At 42.2% G+C, this 20,353-nt stretch overlaps 3 protein-coding genes across 3 annotated transcripts; 2 read left to right on the plus strand and 1 right to left on the minus strand.

Annotated features, from left to right (window-relative positions):
- The first annotated feature begins 229 nt into the window (after nucleotides 1–229).
- Nucleotides 230–3,660, plus strand: gja9a (gap junction protein alpha 9a). The gene is made up of 2 exons (XM_086217994.1): nucleotides 230–1,420; nucleotides 1,635–3,660. Exon 2 carries the CDS (start codon nucleotides 1,654–1,656, stop codon nucleotides 3,154–3,156), a length of 1,503 nt encoding a protein of 500 aa, XP_086074120.1. The 5' UTR covers nucleotides 230–1,420; nucleotides 1,635–1,653; the 3' UTR covers nucleotides 3,157–3,660.
- Nucleotides 3,661–3,863: 203 nt separating this feature from the next.
- Nucleotides 3,864–6,162, minus strand: LOC147253016 (c-Myc-binding protein-like). Its single transcript, XM_086217996.1, has 5 exons — nucleotides 5,994–6,162; nucleotides 5,380–5,452; nucleotides 4,681–4,729; nucleotides 4,426–4,555; nucleotides 3,864–4,309 (listed from the first exon to the last, which is right to left on the minus strand). Exons 1-5 carry the CDS (start codon nucleotides 6,006–6,008, stop codon nucleotides 4,262–4,264), a joined length of 315 nt encoding a protein of 104 aa, XP_086074122.1. The 5' UTR covers nucleotides 6,009–6,162; the 3' UTR covers nucleotides 3,864–4,261.
- A 910-nt stretch (nucleotides 6,163–7,072) lies between these two features.
- On the plus strand, nucleotides 7,073–19,903 carry rragca (Ras-related GTP binding Ca). Its single transcript, XM_086217995.1, has 7 exons — nucleotides 7,073–7,471; nucleotides 10,545–10,748; nucleotides 12,651–12,850; nucleotides 16,271–16,385; nucleotides 17,073–17,215; nucleotides 17,407–17,555; nucleotides 17,937–19,903. Exons 1-7 carry the CDS (start codon nucleotides 7,289–7,291, stop codon nucleotides 18,089–18,091), a joined length of 1,149 nt encoding a protein of 382 aa, XP_086074121.1. The 5' UTR covers nucleotides 7,073–7,288; the 3' UTR covers nucleotides 18,092–19,903.
- The last annotated feature ends 450 nt before the right edge of the window (nucleotides 19,904–20,353 follow it).

Below are 20,353 nucleotides of genomic sequence, written 5' to 3' on the forward strand. Positions count from 1 at the left end.
TTCTGTGCAGGATCTTTTTTATTTTGGTAACTATGTACAAGCATGGAGAAGCAATTCATCATACAGGGAAAGATAGGAAATGTATATACAACACTGACCTGACCGTGACCATCTATACCCTTAATGTGCCTAATGTGTTTGTAGCAGGCTGGTTAAATCAATCCTGCTCTGCAGAATGAGAGGTTTTAAGGCAAAGGGGGGGGGGGGGGGAGTTCAATTTCAAATAGCAACCAATGGACACCAGTGGACAAACCTAGAGCCGGATTGTGTGGCCACTCAACAGCTTGCTTTTTCCTGTTGATAAGAAATATTCCCAGCCGCAGAGGTAATGCTGCTTAACTAAAGAACAATGTAAAAATAAACCCAAAGTCATTACCTAGGATTTGTAGAGACCCACAGCGGTGTGTCACAAAGGCGTTTAAAGCTATTTAGAAGACTGGGACGTGAGCAACCAGCAGCTGGCAGCAGCCTGGATCTATTATCATAGATTTCTTGTAAATAAAATAATGTGACAAGTGATGGGGAATTTAATTACATCCAGCGAGAAGCAGCGGGGTATGAAATTGGACATGATTACAAATTGATTACGCTACCATAGCAGAAAACTATTGATTGGATGAGGCCTGTGCAGATAACTGACTGGTATCAATGATGGAGGAATTCAACTGGAGCATCTGTGTTTCCGGTTCATGTGGAGAAAAAAAGCATCGCTGTGTTTATTCCTCTATTTCATGTCGTATAAAGACTTCTAAAACATTTATTTGGAAGCGTTATTGTTATTTACACCCAGACGTGAGACGCACGCCCAAGAGAAGCGGCACAAATATGCTCGGTCGGAGTTGGTACCATGTGTACTGGTGATGCAATCAAAGTGAAGTATTTAACGTTCTTAGCAGGTAAATCAAGCCAAACACACGGAATTGCAGACTGGGGGGATGGGTCTGACCTGCTGGGATGGAGGTCAAAATCATTGTTAAAACCCAATCAGTGTTGGGCCATGACCTAAATGCATCTGGGAAGCAGCTGCTATTGACTTTCTCTGATCAGAGTTGAGCTGGCACTCGTCCCTGAACAGATCACTTTGTTTCTGGCAGCACTAAAGCAGAGGCGGGTCACTGAGGTTTAGGTGATGTGCAGGGACTCATGTGGAGGGTGCTAACGATTTTTAAAACTTTTTGGTGATTGTGTCAGGCCTGCATGACCCGAGGAGATTTAAGTCACCACCGGCAGTCTGTCCATGCTGCTGCAAGGTAAATGGAAAGCACACAGAACTCTCTGTGGTCTCATTAGGATGAAACTGGATCGCTGCCTGGCTAAGAGAACTTCTCACCAGTCCTCATGTAGGCTAGTTGTACTGTTCCTGCAAATATGTGACATGTAACAGTGTCCTACTTGTTCATTTTTTTCTTCCAGCTGAGAGGTATTGTAATTTTCCAATTATTGTCATGAGATTTTAATACACTTTATTGGATGATTTAATAGTGTTTTTTTGCTAAGTGGAAAAGGCGGAACATATTCTCTGAATGCTTCTCAGTTCAGCAAAGCGTTCCGTCTGTGAATACTTGACTGGAAACACCTACTTTAGTCGATCTTAGTCTATAATTATTTAATCTATGTCAATTACTTCTTACCAGTCATAATGGCAGAGTGAAGATGGGTGACTGGAACTTCCTCGGGGGGATTTTGGAGGAGGTGCATATCCATTCTACAATGGTGGGCAAGATCTGGCTCACTATCCTCTTCATCTTCCGTATGCTGGTCCTGGGGGTTGCGGCTGAGGATGTGTGGAATGACGAGCAGGCCGACTTCATATGCAACACAGAGCAGCCTGGATGCAGGAATGTGTGTTACGACCTGGCTTTCCCCATCTCCCTCATCCGCTATTGGGTGCTGCAGGTCATCTTTGTGTCATCTCCCTCGCTAGTTTACATGGGCCACGCTCTCTACAGGCTCCGAGCGTTAGAGAAGGCACGGCAGAGGAAGAAGGCGCTACTGCGGAAGGAACTGGAGTTAGTAGATGTGGAATTAGCAGAAGCCAGGAAGCGGATTGAGCGGGAGATGAAACAGCTCGATCAGGGGAAGCTGAACAAAGCTCCTCTGAGGGGGTCTCTGCTCCGCACCTATGTAGCACACGTTGTCACTCGCTCTATTGTTGAAGTGGCCTTCATGGCAGGACAATACTTCCTGTATGGTTTCCACCTCTACCCATTGTTCAAATGTGAGCGGGATCCTTGTCCAAATGCTGTAGACTGCTATGTTTCCAGACCTACAGAGAAAAGCGTCTTCATGGTATTCATGCAGTGCATAGCTGCCATCTCACTCTTCCTTAACCTCCTGGAAATCATGCACCTGGGTTACAAGAAGGTCAAAAAGGGCATCCAGGACTTCTACTCTCACTTGAGAGACGACAGAGATGAATCTGATGATTATTACGCCAACAGGTGTAAGAAAGAATCAGTGGTGCAAATATGCACGAGTGCAAATCGAAAGGAAACAATAGTTTCTACACGCAGTGACTACAACCTCTTACTGGAGAGGATGCAGGAAACAAACATGTACCCAAACCTTATCACACCCTCAACTGTTCTACCTCTTCAGGGGGAGCTGGCAATGCAGCCAGATTTAGAGGATTCCAGATGCACAGCTCTAAGTCCCACAGAGTACAACTGCGGCTTAACTACAATCGAGCCATGTTCACTCTGCTGTGACTCTCCGGTTAATCCAAAGCAGGAGGAGGAGGAGGAATTTTTACATCTACCGTCACACAGTAAGGAGGACGACAGTAGTGGAAGAAGCAGCCAAGAATCTCCTAAGTGCCCACAGAGGGCATGTCATGCCCCCTCCTTCCCCACGCTGCCGGTGAGCATGGCAAGGAGACCGTGGAGGGCCCACGGCTCGTTCAAATGTGCAACAGTGCTGGAGGGTAAAAGCTCAGATACGGATTCATACGGGGGTGAGAATGCAAGCAGCAGACCCCCCTTGGTTCAAACACAATCAAGATCAGAGAGCAAACATCAAAGCCAGCCCTCCACCCCAGAGTCACTGGATGATTCTATCTCAGGGTCCACACACAACCCAAGACCACCATCTTCTACCTGCAAAGCATCAGTGGCAAGTACCACAAGCAGCAGACGAGCCCCGGACCTGCAAATCTGAGCTGCCCAATCACCATCTATCACTTCTACACTGAAGCTCACTCATGGATTTTTCTTTTTACTTTCGCCGCCTTGAAAGCAGTGACGATAACAAATGTTTGATTTGTATTTTATTGACTTATGAACTCTGCTCAAAGACACATATTGCAGTTGAACTGATTTCAAAACACATTTTTGAGAGAAACTAAAACAGGACAACAGATGATTGCAAGTTGTGTGCATTTCCTAGAGGTGGAATTCAACCTTTTCTATGACCTCATTTATGTGCTGACAAAAATGATAAAATAATAAATTTCAACAAATCGGTCCCTTTCACGGACGCCATTTTGAGATGGAAAATTATCAGTCTTTTTCACTGAAAAATCCAATAAAATGATAAAGATATGATTTAAGTAGGGATCTGTATCAATTATAGTTGTATTTTGACAATGTAACTAACAAATATCACAGCCGCCCATGACTTAGAAGATTTCCATAGGTTATGTTGGAATTTTGATTAACTGTGCAGACCTAGTAGCTAGTTGAAATGTGCAGATGAATATAGAAATCATTAGCCGTATTCTAATCCATAATTTAAAAAAAACAAACGTGTAAAACAGTTTCCTGAGCGTAACGATAAGCACCTAGGGATGCATCAGCCGCTGATCAAAATCCGACCACGTAATTAATTCCATGACACATCAACTAAACCAATGATGCCACAACAGCCTCCTTACGAGCCTTTTCTTTATTTAGCCATTTGTATTTTTGAACTTTACAGTGTTTGTCTTATACCAGACCTCTGGAAATAAAGCTGTCACACTCATTTAGATATGAGCAGGGTGACTGTGTTCATAAGAAACACAGCTGCAGTACAATCAGATATTTCCACACATGGAGACCTCAGAAACATCCCGTGTTATAAAGGAAGACATCTTCTTCTCTAACTCTATACTAAAGTGACTGAAAAAGAAAAAAATGTATATACATACATGTACAGAATAAGTTAAATTCTTGGAAACAGAAGAAAATAAGTTTTACAAAAGCAGCTATGTAAAAAATTATCGGCCTTTACTTAACAGCATCGTCTGGTCATAACAAAAACTACTGGTTGTGCCAGCTGGAGTTTAGTCAGCCATGGCTCCATCTTCTGGTGTGGGTTCAAAACGCTGGAGCTGTAAAGGTGGAGAAGAGTGGGAGTCGAGTTTTGGATCTTTATGTTGTAAGAAATTACCAACTCTTCAGGTCATTGGAATGAAATACTTATTTACAGCCAAAGCACAAAGTTTACCCTTGTTTTGAGGTCTTTGTTTTCATCCTCCAGACGTGCGCACCTCTGCCTCAGATCGATCACCTCCTGCTGCAGAGCCTCAGCGTCTGCAGGAATCTGGCTGGCTGTACCGAGGTGCTGCTTCACAAATCTGGCAAGAAGTGGATTAAAGAATCTACAGCAAGCAACTGTCTCTTTTACCAGCTGATTTCTGAACCTCTCTCTTTATTCTATTCAGTTGATGCTGATGGTCAGGGGCATGAAGGCGAAGGATACTCCAGAGCATCGTTGGGTTTTTCTGGCTGTTCATACAAAGCTACCAGCACTGAAATACCACAGGAAAAAAAAGTTTAATGAAGTCACACACACACACACACGGAGAGGCTATGTACAAGCTTGACTGAAGCTTCATGAAATTTCCTCCTCGGTGAGCCACTGTCAGCTTGTACACACAGGAGCATGACCCAGTGACTGCATGTTGGTTTTGGAAAACTTTCCAGAGCAATTACAAGGGACAACATAGATTATTCGGAGCAAGAACTCTGCCAATCAACTTCATCATTGACAATTAGCAAAGAAGACTCAACTTTAAAAAAAAAATATTAAAAACAAATCCTAACCATTTTAAATTCCTTTTTCTTATTGAGTGTATGGCAAAGCTATGCACTGACACATTTGGGCAGTTTGAAAATTCCTTAATATAGAGGTTTTTGGGTTTTCTTTTTTGGTTTTGTATTTAATGTTATTAATTACAGCCTTGTTTCCCAGCACAGAAAAGAACAAAATGGCTGCTGAGCGGAGGGCCCATTAGATGATAGCTTGGTGCTATCATTAAACCACACTGATTAGTTGTTAATAATTTTCAAGCCACCACTCATGTTTTGCCCTAGAGAAAATTTAAAAAATACAAGGTTATCTCTTGTCCATTGTAAAATTAGACAGAAATGACGTCATGTCAAAGGTAAATCATCATACCACTTGTAAGGCTGTCCACAACACCAGCTTTCTCCAAGTATCTCCGGAACTGTTCCCTCTTGTGGTCTGTTCCCTGCAGGGGAACAAGTCTATTATTTACTACAGCTAACAGATTACAAGAGGTCGGTGGTTCACCACACAAGGTATCTATTTGGTTTTACTGTAGATATGATTTACTTACTTTCCCATTAGTTAGTAAATTAGCTACAGGTCCTGGTAGGAGTCCAAAAGCTAGCTTCTTCTAGCTATAAACCTGGCAAATAGGATTACCTGCCTACAAGAAAAGGTCGAAAAAGTTACAAATAGCTAGTTAGGTTTGTAGTCCTTAGGTTAGCTGGTTAACCTGAGTCAGATTTAAATTAACCAAACCATCCTTTCCTCTCACTTTATTGTTTTCATATGAAAAGCTAGCGCAGCTTTAGTCACAGATGTATGAGAAGCAAGCGCGGGTTAAACCGCAAAACATTTAGGAACTGCAGTCACTAAACAAACATAAGTCGTCACAGGTGGTCCATCGGCCAATCAATTCGCTAGCGTTAGCTTAGCTAGCCAAGAAACATTTTCAGGTCTTCCTCAAGAACTCTCGCTGTAAGAGACGACGACCGTAAACTCACTTTATAATGCGCCATAACGGAGTCAAGTTGGCTTCCAAGTCGGTGACGAAAAGTCTTCGTGTATGCACAGCTTGATACCACAGCACAGGAGTTTATTATACAGGTAAGCTGTCGCCGGGTCGGGAGAAGACATCAGTTTCGTTTATTGCCGTTTTTTCATGCTGCGTTCAGGTGTTCCTCGTTAAAATAAAAACGCCATCAACTAAACTATTTGAATAGTGGTCTGTGGCTCTTTAGCAACCACGAAGACGTTTGCATCCCATAATCATTACCTCATTTTGGATTATTATCTGAATTGATTCGATTTTTTTTTACACGCTTGACTCACTGTTTTGGAGAACTTGGAAACAACATGCATGCAGCATTTCCCCATCAGAATGTTTTGTTTTTCCATGTGAAGATTGATTTGAAACAGGAATTAGAATCCTCTGATATTTTCAATGGATGTTCAAAGTATGATATTTTCTGTCAGTATTTCAAAAGTTAAATCACTCACTCGATTTCCATATCCTCTTGCTGGAGTAAAACAAAACAAAACAAAAAATCTGCATGTCTGCCATGTGCAGAATACCTGTTAAAATGACCAGAGATGATTTTGAGTTTACAATCTTTAGCAAAGCCCGTTTCAAAGAAAACAACCCGATGGTTTGGATTACACTATTTAATGACGACATCAACGTTGATATTTTCGATAGACCTGAATGCTTCAGTCCTACTGTGGAGGACCATTGGCGCCATCTCCTGGCAACTCATGATAGTACCACAGCCGCCGATTTTCTCTATTTGGTTTGATTCTGAACAGCGTTGTTTCGTTGTTTATTTGCCTTTTGTTTTTGTTTCTTGTTATTTTTATGCATTTTTATGCAAATTTTGATGCTTTTTTATTTCAAAGTGAAACAACTTTAAATAGCTGAGGAGAAGCCAGTGTGTATTTGTCTCTCATTGGGGTGATAGGTCACAAAACAAGTCTGAGTACTCGTCAGGTGACAGCGTCAAGGCTTAATAGAGTGACATACTTTTAGACCAGTCACGTTTCATATTATAATCCAGGCAGCCAATCAGGGTTGAGGGGTGGGGTCAAAGTACAGTTTTTGTTTTTTTAATTTTCTACCGGAGAGGAAATCCTAAGGAAATGTGTGGGATCACGCTCTGTGTGAAGAAGTATCCCGGGCATTAATGACAGGATTTTTTATTGTGTCACGTTAGACTGTGCTGCATTCGGATACAAACACGGGTGTGGTGACCGACGAGTAAAAGGGGGGGAAATAGGGGAAGCGACAGTCGTTAGGGTCAAAATGTCGATTCAGTACGAAGTAGAACAGCTGGCTGACAGCTACGGGGTTGCGGACTCGTTCCCCAAAGATTTCGGTTATGGGGAAGAGGAGGCCGACATCGAGGACCGCCCGGCGCCGTCTGACAGCAAACCAAGAATCCTGCTCATGGGTTTGAGGAGAAGTGGCAAATCATCGATACAAAAGGTACGGAGAGACAGACGCAAATCTAGCAACGTTATCCTTTCGCCGCGAGCTGCAAATGGGGCGCAAGCTAGCTATAGCGAGGTGGGTTAGCATTTAGCAGGGAACGATAGCTGACAACTATCGGATAACTGGGAGCCACTTGAGAGTGAAAAACTGGTTAATAGCGAGCTCCATCACTGCTAAAGCCTAGCTAGCTCCCTGTGTTTGTTAACGGAAGTGTAGGTGTAGCGGTGAATGATTAACCCGCTGGACAGCGACTCGGGGTGCATCTCCTTGATATGTGAACATGTGACTGTGTGGTTATCAACTTGTCTTTATGTTGACAAAAATATATCCTTGTCCCACCCAGTTGTGAGGCATAGGGCATGTGCAGCTCTCACATGACAGCAAAGCGACCACACCTTCCGTTCTGCAAGTCATAACACTTGTTTAAAATCAGCGCTGCACCTGCTGGTGGTAGGCCGGCATGCTGCTTCGCTCTGATTCATGGCTGACCCCGGCCCATGCCCGCAGCACCTCATCCACCCCAGTGGTCCCGTGGATTACTCAGCCAAGCAGCAGACCCTGACACATTACTTCCTCTGGTCTATTTATCTCTTATGTGACGTCCTGAACAGTATTGATTTCTATAATGGTACTGCTCAGTCCATCCGGTCTACCTTTACCATGTAATACTGCTGTTAAACTCTGCTTAGGTAGGACAGTGTTTAATCTTCATTTGAAACCATCTGTTTAAGCTTTACAGATGTATGTAGCAGAAGAGCACAATATAAAATGTTGATCTTCTTGAAACTGTGGACAAGGTTCATCTCCACCAGGGTTTTTCTGTGTCTGAGGTGGTTGTCCCTCTCCTGTTTCACAAAACGTCAGTGTCACCAAATACATAGAACCAGTCTCTTGTGGAATTTAGTAGTTTCTGACCCTCGGAAAGTAATAATAAATCAAAGTCCTTGAACTAAAGTACACAGATTTGTTTACCCATAACGTTTCAATACTCGCACGCTGTACATTTTTGATGCACTCATTGTGAAGTTTTGGGCTGACATTAATGTTTAAAGTGGCAATTCTCCATCAGGGGATTTAATCACAAAAAAAAAATGTTATTTGCTCTGTGGCTCAGAGGTAGAGTGACTGTCCAGCAACCGAAGGGTCGCTGGTTCAATCCTCACCTCCCCCGGTGACCATGTCAAAGTATCCTTGAGCAAGATACTGAGCCCTTAATTGCTCCTGATGGCCCTGCGGTGGACAGGTGACCCGTCCAGGGTGAACCCCACCTCTCACCCAATGTCAGCTGGGATAGGCTCCACCCCCGTGACCCTTAACAGATGAGCGCTATAGAAAATGAACAGATGGATGTTATTTGCTCTACCTTTTTGGGCCAAGGAAACAGAAATCTTCTTAATGAAAATTAATAAAACTTCCAGAAGCCTGACCCTTTTGTGTGTGTGTGTGTGTGTGTGTGTGTATATATATGTATGTATATATATATATATATATATATATATATATATATATATATATATATATATATATATATATATATATATATATATATATATAATTTTCCGCCGCCCCCATCTGCCATGTTCCTGCGTTCTGCCACTTTCAGGCTGGCGCTGGGGTTGAATAATGGATAGATCTGATGCAGTTGTGCCTTCCATGTTGTTTTATTATTTATGTTAAATTCAAAAGTAGAAGACACAGTCTGTATGCTGCCTGGAAAAGTAAAAATTGGACTTTTCTATGCTGAAGTGCACAGTTGTACTATGTTTGTTACAACGCAGTCTTGAGTTAGAGATTAATATTGTTCCTCTTAAGCCTCCAGTTTGGGCTGAGAAACATGTGATTTGGCTTTTTGCTGGTTCATTGGCCTGTGACCTCACTGGCTCACACACTTATTGAAAATTGCAACACTGAAGTAAGCCGGTATCAGCTGTTGCTGGGTATTTCCTAAGGGTAGCTCTTCATGAGATTCCATCTGCACCTTGCTTTTAGCACGCAGCTGAAAAATGCTGAATGTGGAGTGATGTATGTTGCATCGGACGAGCGAGGCTGCAATGATTCAGCCTTTGCTCTCTTTGCTGTGCATGTGACATCTGGATGATGTCTGTGTGGAAGCGGTTTGCTGGAATCATAGCACAAGTATAAGTACGCTACAGTTCTCCCGGGACAACAAAGGCATATTGGATACAGATGATTTTGTGTTTGAGCATTCTGAGTTGCATGTTTTTGTTGTCTCACCAACATCCAAAACCCCAGTTGTTCTCTTATCTGAAGGAAGTTGCAAGTCTTTTTCACGGGGAGGTTGGAACTACAGGAAGCTGGTACTTTGACTTGGTCGGTGATAAAGGGAGGGAAATTGTTTATCCAGGTGTTTTAGATTTTATATTTGACCAACATTTAATAATTTCAGTCATATTTTTTTTAATGTTGGAAAGGAGTTAAAGGTGAATTAGTTGAGCAAAGGTCAGACGATTACTCATCCTACTTACCAAGTATTATTACATTCCCAGGGGGAAATAAAAAAAAAAAAAAAGAACTTCAATTATAGATTGTTGAGGTGTGTAAACTCAGCTGTTATAACTCTGATGCCAGTCAGCCGCTAATTAGAAATATCTCTGTACAATGTGTGTCATTACTGTGTCAGTTATTTATCTGTTTATATCCGTGATAAGCTATTTTCATTGGGAAACGAGAATAAGGATAGCAAAAAAATGTATCCGTTGTATCAGTGAATCCAAATGCATGCATTAAATAGGAGTAATTGGCACTGGTGCGTTACAACCAGACTACAAGTGATGTCCTGCTTTATATCCATGTCACTGTGATTATGTACCGCAGCGAAGTGGCGCTACGTTCTCAGCTTATCTGACTCAAGGAATTCTCTTCTTCCTGCTGCTCTTTCGGTTTTTAACTTGACTCAAGTTCTGTATGGGAATTATCCTGACCTACACTGAAGGATGAAATTTAGTCTGACCTTGCACATGATTATTTTTCTATTTAGATTAACTCCAAATTCTCCAGGCTGAAATTAGAAAGACAAATTTAAAGTTGGACGCATTTCCGATTTCAGGTGGTTTTCCACAAAATGTCTCCGAATGAGACTTTGTTCCTGGAGAGCACCAACAAGATCTACAAGGACGACATCTCCAGCAGCTCCTTCGTCAACTTCCAGATCTGGGATTTCCCGGGCCAGGTGGACTTCTTCGATCCCACCTTTGACTATGAGATGATCTTCAGAGGGACCGGAGCCTTGATATTTGTCATCGATGCTCAGGTGACGTACAGACTGGATTTATTTCGCACTGCGGTACAAGGAAGTGAATGTGTCATTTGGAAGTATTTCATGTTTCACTTATGCCAACTCAGAATCTGATGATGTTCCATGTAGTTCGAGACTTTTATACCGATGCTGCTCATGTGATCCTAGATGTTGTCAAGAAGTATTTAGCCACAGCTGATAATATTACTGCCTTTATTTCAAATCAACTGCAACAAATTCAGTTTGTTAGGCAGTTCGTCACACACAGTGATGTCACGGGAGTCCTGCTGTCCTTAAAGACGCTGCAGTATTTGATGTCCTCGTACCTGGTTTTCAAACTGATGTGAAGGACTGACTTGATACATCAGTGTACCAAAATATTTCCTCTTAAAACTTCTTAAAGATTTCATATTTAATGATTTTGGCCAGCGTTAAATTGATTGCCCTGTTGTCATTAACGTTGTTTCATGTCAGCTGTCAAATTCTGTAAACTATTTCGTGATATTTTCCTCTTCTAAAGTGAAACAGCTGATGTTTGTGATGAATCAGCGATGGCTGTTTTACAGTATTGTGACATCATCGGATCTTGGGCCACTCATTCCCCAACGATAGAATGCACATTTCACTCTCTCCTCCTCCAACATCCACTGATAATTGTGGGTGCAACTCACTGAAGTGAGTGTTGTCACTCTCCTGCCTTTGTAAGACGCAGCAAAGCTCTTCATGTCCCAGCTTCTTTTATTGCCAGGAATAATCTGTGGCTTTGTTCTGCTAATGACCTTTGCTGAAGAGCTTCTGTGCCATTTCTGCCTGGCTGGAGGAGTGTGGCACAGGCCGAGGACAAGCAAAGAAAAGTTTGGGTTAGATTTCTGCTAAATGCACTGTTGTTGTTTTTTCCATGGACTTGGGCAGAATTCTTTGCTCTCCAAGTGCAACTCTGGTTGCTCTGAAATATTTGTAATAAGTGCTCGGGAAGGTTAATTCCAAAGAGATGGTCACCTAAAAATCAGATATGTCATCGCTGATAAGTATCGATTGCTTACACTTCCCTTCTCATTATTATTATTATTATGATTTATTCCATCCATCCATCCATTGTCTTCTGCTTATCCTGTTAAGGGTCATGGGGGGGTGGAGCCTATCCCAGCGGCTTTTGGGCGAGAGGCGGGGTTCACCCTGGACAGGTCACCAGTTCATGGCAGGGCCAACACATAGAGACAGACTGTGAGGCAACAGTGCTAACCGCTGCACCACCGTGCTGCATTATTATTATTATTATTATTATTATTATTATTATTATTAGGCTGCACGGTGGTGCAGTGGTCAGCACTGTCGCCTCACAGCAAGAAGGTTCCAGGTTCGAGCCCCGGCTCCATCACAGGATCTTTCTGTGTGAGTCTCCATGTTCTCCCTGTTCCTGTGTGGGTTCTCTCTGGTACTCCAGCTTCCTCCCACAGTCCAAAGACATCAAGAGGGGACGAGGCTGATTGATACTCTAAATTGACCGTAAGTGTGACTGTGAGTGTGAATGGTTGTTTGTCTCTATGTGTTGGTCCTGCGATGGTCTGGTGACCTGTCCAGGGTGAACCCAGCCTCTCGCCCATTGATGCTGGGATAGGCTCCAGCCCCCCCGCAACCCTTAATGAAGGAATAAGCGGAAGACGATGGATGGATTATTATTATTAATAATTGTTATTATTTTAGTTGCTGTATCTTTCAGCTCCACTGGTTGGAGTATGACAACAACAAAGACAATGAATTCGAAGGTGATCAGTAACGATATTGGCATTTATAATTTTATTATCTGGACTCATGTACCTTTAGTTCTTGTAACACACGTATTGGCCAGCCCTGGTATTTTCACACTCTGTGTATGTGTATCAATATTTAATCTTTTCTTTGTCGTTGTTGTGTTAGGATGATTACGTGGAGGCTCTGGGTAGGCTTCACCTCACCGTGTCGCGGGCCTACCGGGTCAACCCAGAGATCAATTTCGAGGTCTTCATCCACAAAGTAGACGGCCTCTCAGACGATCACAAGATCGAGACCCAGAGAGACATCCACCAGAGAGCCAACGACGACCTGGCCGATGCTAGTTTAGAGAAGCTTCATCTCAGGTACGTGCACAAATACGCATGTGGGCTCATGGGACCATTTTTAATTATCCCTCTACATCTCAACAAGGGAACGAAATAATGTATTCCTAATACCGTACTGCTGGATGTGTATGTCGTCATACTTTCAAAATTAATTTATCTTCTGTCTATGCATGTTTAATCTCAGCATGGATATCATTTCCTGTTACTTTTGACATTCAGGGAAGGCGGCCCTGCTGTTCTCGTAGAAGCAAAGTCCCCAAATATAAAAATGCTATAGTGCTTTATAGCGCAAGGAGTGAAAAATAATACATCAGCTTTCATGGGTGAGATGCCTGCACTCAAGTAAAGACAGGGCAAAGGGATCGTGTTAAACTTGGAGGGAACACTTTATGAAAACAAATAGACATGCTGTAAATTGTGTGCATTTCTTAGACGGTCAATGTGTGGCATTGAATTGTTAATTTAAATGACAAATGCAACAAGATATAACATTATTAGGGACAGACAACAAGAACAGTCAGCATTTTATTTAATCCAGAGACCTCTTGGCGGTGCTTGTGTACATCATTCAGGCCACGCGTGCATCAAGAAAGCAGCACAACTAATGAGACACAAAGCTGCACGTATGCGTTTAAAACCACTAACGCGCACACACACACAAACACACACGCATACAGTGGACTATGCGCACAGTAACACTGTTGTTTTGCAAAGCAGATTTACCAGAATCTATTCCAACATGCAGTCACAGCTCAGAAATGAGCTCTCTCACAAAGCTGCTGCTAATCAGAAACCTGAAATCCCAGTGAAAAAGAAAAACAAAAAGCATTTTCATGTTTAGACATAAGATTTATGAACCAAGATCTCTCCTGTATAGTGGACAAATATTACCAAGTACATTCTCAAGTGAAGTGATGCTTTACTGACTCACTGGAGTGGTGGAACAAGCATCTCACAAGCTGCTTTGATTGTCTCGAACATGGCGAGACGTCAACAAATGACCTGCAGCTGTGACATCATTCAACTACGAGTACACACATTCACACAGAAGCAGTAGCAGGAAATCTGAGCTGCATCCGCTTTTAGCTGCATCCCACAGTGTGTGTGTGTGTGTGTGTGTGTGTGTGTGTGTGTGTGTGTGTGTGTGTCTGTTTTATAAATCAGAGATGAATGCTTCTAAAACTCATCATGTGATGCGGATGCTGCAGTGGTTTTCTTCTGCCTTTTTCACAGACCAGAGGATTGTGTTGTTGAGTTGACTTCCTGCTGCTGTTCTTCTTTTGACGAGAAAAAGACGTTGTCAGACATAATAGGAAGTAGCCTGTAATGGCGGTTGCTAAGTAAAGCCAGTGTTCGATATACAGGACAGATCAACTCATTCTTCTTCTCTCTCTCTGTTGTTGTAGTTCAGATTTGTTGGTGGCGTTAAATACACAGTTTGGAAATCATTGACAGCGTTTTATAGAAGTCTTTCCACTTCCTTAACGCGTTTACCACTACAGCTGGTAATCAAAGGCATGTGACAAGTGGCATAAATTGGCAACTTTTTAATTTAAACTGGAAAATGTACAGTTAAAACATAAATGTCATATCCCTGTTTGGGACTTTGTACCAGATTACAACTGCAAGCCAAATAGTGTTTGCAGTCCTGCTGATCAAAGTGAAGAAACTGAAAATAGAAAACAAAAAAAACAAAAAAACCCACACACGGCTGAAGATTGAACTTGCATACTTTTATTGCACCAACCAATTTGCTTCAGTAGTATCGAGCATTGAAGATCCCTTGCAGTTGAATACCTAAGGAATAAATCTCAAAGAATTGATTCACAGTAATCTCTACATCGTGAAGCTTGTTTGAGTGGAAAAAGAAAAGTCTTGAAACAGAAAACGAACAAAAAAGATCATTTAAGTAAAACCGCGTTTTGGGAAATGGTGTGAAAATGTCAATCAGCTAAAAACTACAACAAAAGGAAATGGATGTTAACTAGCATAAAAAACTGTGTCATTGTTTGAACGTAACACACACACACACACACACCATGACAAGTCACCACTAAGTAGCTTCTCCCTCTGTGGGACGTTCTGTGCATCTGAACACTCAGACATTCTTACATGAGGCGTGAGTTGACGGTCAGAATGCGGCGAGGAGGTAAACGTCCCGGGGTGTGATTGTGTTGACGTGCTGCGCGGTCGTCAGAGTTGTAGTGTGACTCCCAGATTCCTCATCGGCCCTCTAATGAAGACACGGTGAGCGTCAGAGCTTCCACTACCTCAGCTCTTCAGGAGGCCTCCCCCAACCTCCTGACGGACTGAAGGGGGCGGAATGAGTTTTTAAAGTATTTTGACTGATATTTGCCATACGTTAGATGTTATACATTTTACCTTTTTAGTTTGAATGGAGGGACTTTGATAAAACTTCAGTAAGTTTAATCTAGAGTTTAGTTTTACTCAGTTTTAACGCTCCACTCGGCCCAAATAGTTGATATTTAAAAAGAACACAGTGAATGAGTAAATGTGGGTCTTTAAGTGTACCTTGAGATGACATGATATTTATTCCCATTTACTCTTCATACTGCGACATCTATGTATTTGTTTGCATTTTTCCCTTTTTTTTTTTTTGTTTTTTCGGAGAATATTTGCTGGTATTTTTTTTTCTTGTTGAGTTCACATTTTTGCTGTTATGTAACCTGAATAAAGGGTTCATCTCAGACACAGGTAGTGCTTAAGTCACTACTTTATGATGCAGTGATATTCATTTAATTCAACATTTAGTTTACGCATCCATCAGCTAATCACAGTGTTAATTATTTGTCTAAAATGTGAGAACGTTTTCACGCAATTAGACGATCGATGGAGGAATTCAGTCCAGTCTAAACAGCAGCCGTCACCTCGACATGCTGAGACTCCGATTGTTTTGTTCCACATTAAACAGCGTCTGGCTCGCTCCAGTTGCCTCAGCGGCAGCTCTACTGGTAACGGTGAAGCTGTTGGGACATTCCGTGTGGCGTCGGAGGTTCGCCAGCCAGGCTCTGTATATAAAGTAGAGAGGAGAGGAGCTGTTGTGGCTCTCCCGTGCTTTGTTCACTGCGGTTCCTCATAAAGTTGATCTTCCTCCAAGTGTGTGCTACCATTTCAACTCGAGCCAAGAGCTTCCTCTGGCTAAGACCTTTCATTTCACCAGCCGAAGTCCATCAGTCAGGAGCTTTCAGTCTTGCAGCAGTCATATGAAGACTTTTCTTTTTTGCTACTCTGTTTTGATTCCTGTATTTTCGTGTCTGAATGGGGCTTACTGGCACTCAGTGACACCTCGTCTTCAGTCCAGTGTTCGTCTGTCATGTGGCCATCTGTGTTTTCACCTGCTTCCATGAATTTCAGGAAGTGAGAAGCCGCTTTTGAAAGTGACTGCATATTCACTTCCTTTTTGTTTATCCCATTCAGCTTTTACTTGACGAGTATTTACGACCACTCCATCTTCGAGGCTTTCAGCAAAGTGGTGCAGAAGCTCATCCCTCAGCTTCCCACTCTGGAGAACCTCCTAAACATCTTCATTTCTGTAAGTAGATCAATAAACGTCATGGGATGGATTTGTCATCATAATTTCTGTTTGAGAATGATGTGAGTCATCGCTGCAAAGAGCACGTTTGTCCCCAACATTCTCCATTTATGGACTTATATTGCTGTTGATAACTCCCAAAATACATCTTGAATGACATGAATAATGGAGAAGAAAGAAGCTGTCCTTCCTCACGTGATATTGATAAATAATTTCCAGTACCTTCTAATTTGATATGTTTTACTTTTTCCATTCAGTGCTGATTAGTCCTGAGAACAGTTCATCTAAACCGTGTGTTTGGACTCGAGACCAGGCATTTAACAAGTTCTTACTTTCCCAGGAATGGTGAAGTCGTCTTAGCAACACGAGCTGTTCGATTTCATCATTAAATAATAAGAAGCACTTCAAAGAGCACCTGACTTAACTTGGTGTCATCAGGCTTTGCCGTTAAATGACTCGTTAGATTCAGGTCAGGTGGAGCACTTACGCTCCTCCGGGGTTTAAAGTTGTATTTAAAATGATTAAATTGTCTGAATATGAGAAAACTTGCGGACCGGGTTCACACTGACTTTTTGCCTGCTGTTTCTGACTGTCAGGTGAAACAACATCTGGTAGAATTCTCATTCCTACGTTGTGATGAATACATTTCCCCTGTCTCTCGCTCCTCGCTCCTCTGATCCACCACAGAATTCAGGGATAGAGAAGGCCTTCTTGTTTGACGTGGTGAGCAAGATCTACATCGCCACAGACAGCTCTCCCGTGGACATGCAGTCGTACGAACTGTGCTGTGATATGATCGATGTGGTCATTGACGTCTCCTGCATCTACGGGTAAATGTTGTCATTGGTATTGGAGTGCCATCTTCTCATCCCAGTATTTAGATGAACTCTGTGTGAATTTAAAACATAGCTGTAATTTAAACTCGCTTTCTATCTAAATTTGCATATTTAATACCTGAAAACAAACTGGATTCCCTTGATTTATCTCCCTTTTTTTTTATTGCTGTGATGTGCTGCACCAGTCTGAGGGAAGATGGCAGCGGTTCTGCCTATGACAAAGAGTCCATGGCCATCATCAAGCTCAACAACACCACTGTGCTGTACCTGAAAGAGGTCACCAAGTTCCTAGCTCTGGTCTGCATCTTACGAGAGGAAAGCTTCGAGCGCAAAGGTAAACTGTCAGGACAAAAAAAACGTGTGGTCCCCTCGTAGGAGTTGCTCCTCAGCCTCGGGTCATATGTTGTCCACCAGGAAACTTGTTTTAAATTTCTTATGACTGATTTTTTTTTTTTCCCAAATGTATTTATATTTTTGCTTTGAGAAATCTTAAAATGATCTTATTTTTGTTGGTATAAGACACCAGATTTGCATGGGAAGTTTTTTTGTTTTTGTTTTGTTTTTTAGAGTGGCACAATTAAATAATTGGCCCAGATTCACGTTAACAGAAGGCGCACTGGCGGTGGTCGGCCCTGACGTGGCCTTCTCTGCTTCAGCTTGTTCTGTTCCAGCATGTCACCGACTTTTGATCAGCTGTCTTTTCTGTCCCCATCAGGGTTGATAGACTACAACTTCCACTGTTTCCGGAAGGCCATCCATGAAGTATTTGAAGTGGGTGTCTCCACCCAGCGTCCCGTGGGCCCCCAGCTGGTGGGCTCACCCATCACCAAGGCTGTTGCACTCAACGGCACGCCGCGCAGCACTGTCTAGTCACTGATGCAGAATTAAAAAAACAAAACAAAAACAAAAGACCTAAAACAAGGGTGGAGGAAGGCAGAGAAGAGCCGGGAGCCTGTAGAGGAGAGACTACTGAACTGGAGCTCCCAGAGCACCAACCACCATCCTTCCTTGGTCCCAGCACCTACAAGACTGCTCAAGCTGAGAGAAGCAGCTCGGTGTGGAACAGCGGGGCTTGAGCGCTGGCTTCTCAAGCTAAGATGGAACGAGAATTTAAGTATTGATTTCACGTGAAGGCCCAGTTGGCTCTGAGAGAAACTAAAACTGCACCTGGACAGGATTTCCTGTTGCATTCAAAGGCTGTGACAATTGTCCCTCAACATGACCAACGCGGGGGGTAAAAACATTTTTATAACATCTCACTATGGACAAGCTGTGATGTCAGTTTCTTTTCCTGTCTAGTGACAAAGCCACCCAAACCACTTGTGTACTGATGAAAAAAAGATGGTGGACGTGTCCTGCTTACCCACACAGGTTCAAAGATGGCCTTATGTAGACGAAGCTTGGCTGCAGTGCGAGCTTTCTCTCACCACTCACCTCACCTCACCTGAATGCTGCCCAAAATTCGCTTTTTGGTTTCACTTGTGAAGGGAAGACAAGGTTTTGTGCGCAGAATAAAAAGGGATTGTGTGTGTGTGTGTGTGTGTGTGTGCGCGCGCGTGTGTGTGTGTGTGTGGGGCTGTGCTGCTGAGGAACATCCCTCTCCTCAATAACAACTATCTCACCTAATTAAACTCCAAATCAATATTCTGATCGGGTTTGGCAGGAGGAAATGGTCTTTGCAAAAGCACTGCCAAAAAAATAAAGAATGATTTAGGAACTGTTAGAACTGTTAATTGTGAATAAATAAATATTTATTTGTTGCCACCTAAAGGAGGAAAAGAAAAAAAGCACAGTTGGTTTTGTTGATCGAGGGGTCCAGACTCCTGATTGGTTGTCTTAAGATATTTTAGGATGACGCATGTTTTGTTTTGTTTTTCCACCTACAATTGCAGTCATGCTCAAAATCCCATGTTTGTATTTACTTTGGCACCGTTCAGTACGATTGACAAGATCAATGTGTCCATTCCAAGCATGCCTGCGTCAGTGTGCTGTCACCTTGTATTAGCAACCATTAACTCTTCATTGTACTCAAAGTAGGTCCCGACCAATACAGGGCTTTGGGGCCAACGCTGGTATTAGGGAGTGAGAAGATTCCAACTTATGATCCCTCAAGTGTGGTTGTCAAACACGGCATGTTATGGAAGCTGGATCATTTACAGTCTAAGAATAAAGTTTATCCAGTATATAAGTTGAAATTCTTTTTGCATTGATGTACTGAAATTGTAAACTTTGATTGGAAGAAACTCTTTTAAAAACTATACAATAGACAACATACACCCTGAAACCATGAAAATTAAACCAGAAGGCAAAAAACCAAAACCAACCAAACATTTCATTCCTCTGAACCATCACAGTGACATGTAAAACTTGCATACTGGTATTTTTTTTTCCCTCTTTGTTTTAGTTCAAGAATGAGATGCGACGTCTCAGAAGCAGGAAGTGACACGGACGCGTCAGTGTCACCATTTCAAATGAGTAAGAGCTTCTTTCTCCTCAGTTGAGGGATTTCATGGCGCAGACCTGTTTATTATCAGTCAACTGAAGATTAACACTTGCACATCGAAGCCGTGACGGATGATTGGTTTTAATGTGTTGTGACACTATACTGTGTGAAAATAAATGAACATTTAAATTTTGTTCTCCATGTTTGTAATAACTGGCCCGGCAGCGACCAACTGAAGAGGTTGAGGCACCTTCACCAGGTAGACTTGTGAGAGCAGTGATAATGATCTCGTTTAATAAAAACCTATCACAAGATGGCGCTGTAGGACTGTTCTCCTGTCTCACCCACGAGGGCATTGATCATTATTCTTCAAGCCCAATAACTGTTTTTATACTTGATAAATTTCCAGTAAGCCTGCGTAATTTGCCAAACCTGTGCAGCAAATTATACGACCTTTAATGTCACCGTAAGTGTCAGCAGCTTCTTTACCAGCAATGAAAAGAAGACATTTTCATTTGTTAGAACCTGCATTACGGGTTTAACAAATTAGATTACTCAATATTGATGAAATATAGCTCTTAGCATGTGTTAATATTCAATATCTTAAACAATTAACATTACTTTTTTAATCATTATAATGGTATTCTTTTTTTTTTTTTCAATGTGAACCTACATTGTTCATAAGGTTT

This window comes from Aulostomus chinensis, chromosome 11 (genome assembly GCF_037954235.1).
Source record: "Aulostomus chinensis isolate RoL2024-O1b breed Wild chromosome 11, RoL_Achi_v1.0, whole genome shotgun sequence".
Lineage (NCBI taxonomy): Eukaryota > Metazoa > Chordata > Actinopteri > Syngnathiformes > Aulostomidae > Aulostomus > Aulostomus chinensis.

Excerpts from the sequence above, each read along its gene's own strand:
- gja9a (XM_086217994.1), top strand. The coding sequence starts at position 1,654 with ATGGGTGACTGGAACTTCCTCGGGGGGATTTTGGAGGAGGTGCATATC.
- LOC147253016 (XM_086217996.1), bottom strand. Across the intron at positions 4,730-5,379 it reads TGTGGACAGCCTTACAAGTG|TGCTGGTAGCTTTGTATGAA; the intron begins GTATGATGATTT and ends GTGGTATTTCAG. Across the intron at positions 4,556-4,680 it reads AAACCCAACGATGCTCTGGA|ATTTGTGAAGCAGCACCTCG; the intron begins GTATCCTTCGCC and ends ACTTCTTGCCAG.
- rragca (XM_086217995.1), top strand. The coding sequence starts at position 7,289 with ATGTCGATTCAGTACGAAGTAGAACAGCTGGCTGACAGCTACGGGGTT. Across the intron at positions 12,851-16,270 it reads TTAGAGAAGCTTCATCTCAG|CTTTTACTTGACGAGTATTT; the intron begins GTACGTGCACAA and ends TATCCCATTCAG. Across the intron at positions 16,386-17,072 it reads TCCTAAACATCTTCATTTCT|AATTCAGGGATAGAGAAGGC; the intron begins GTAAGTAGATCA and ends GATCCACCACAG.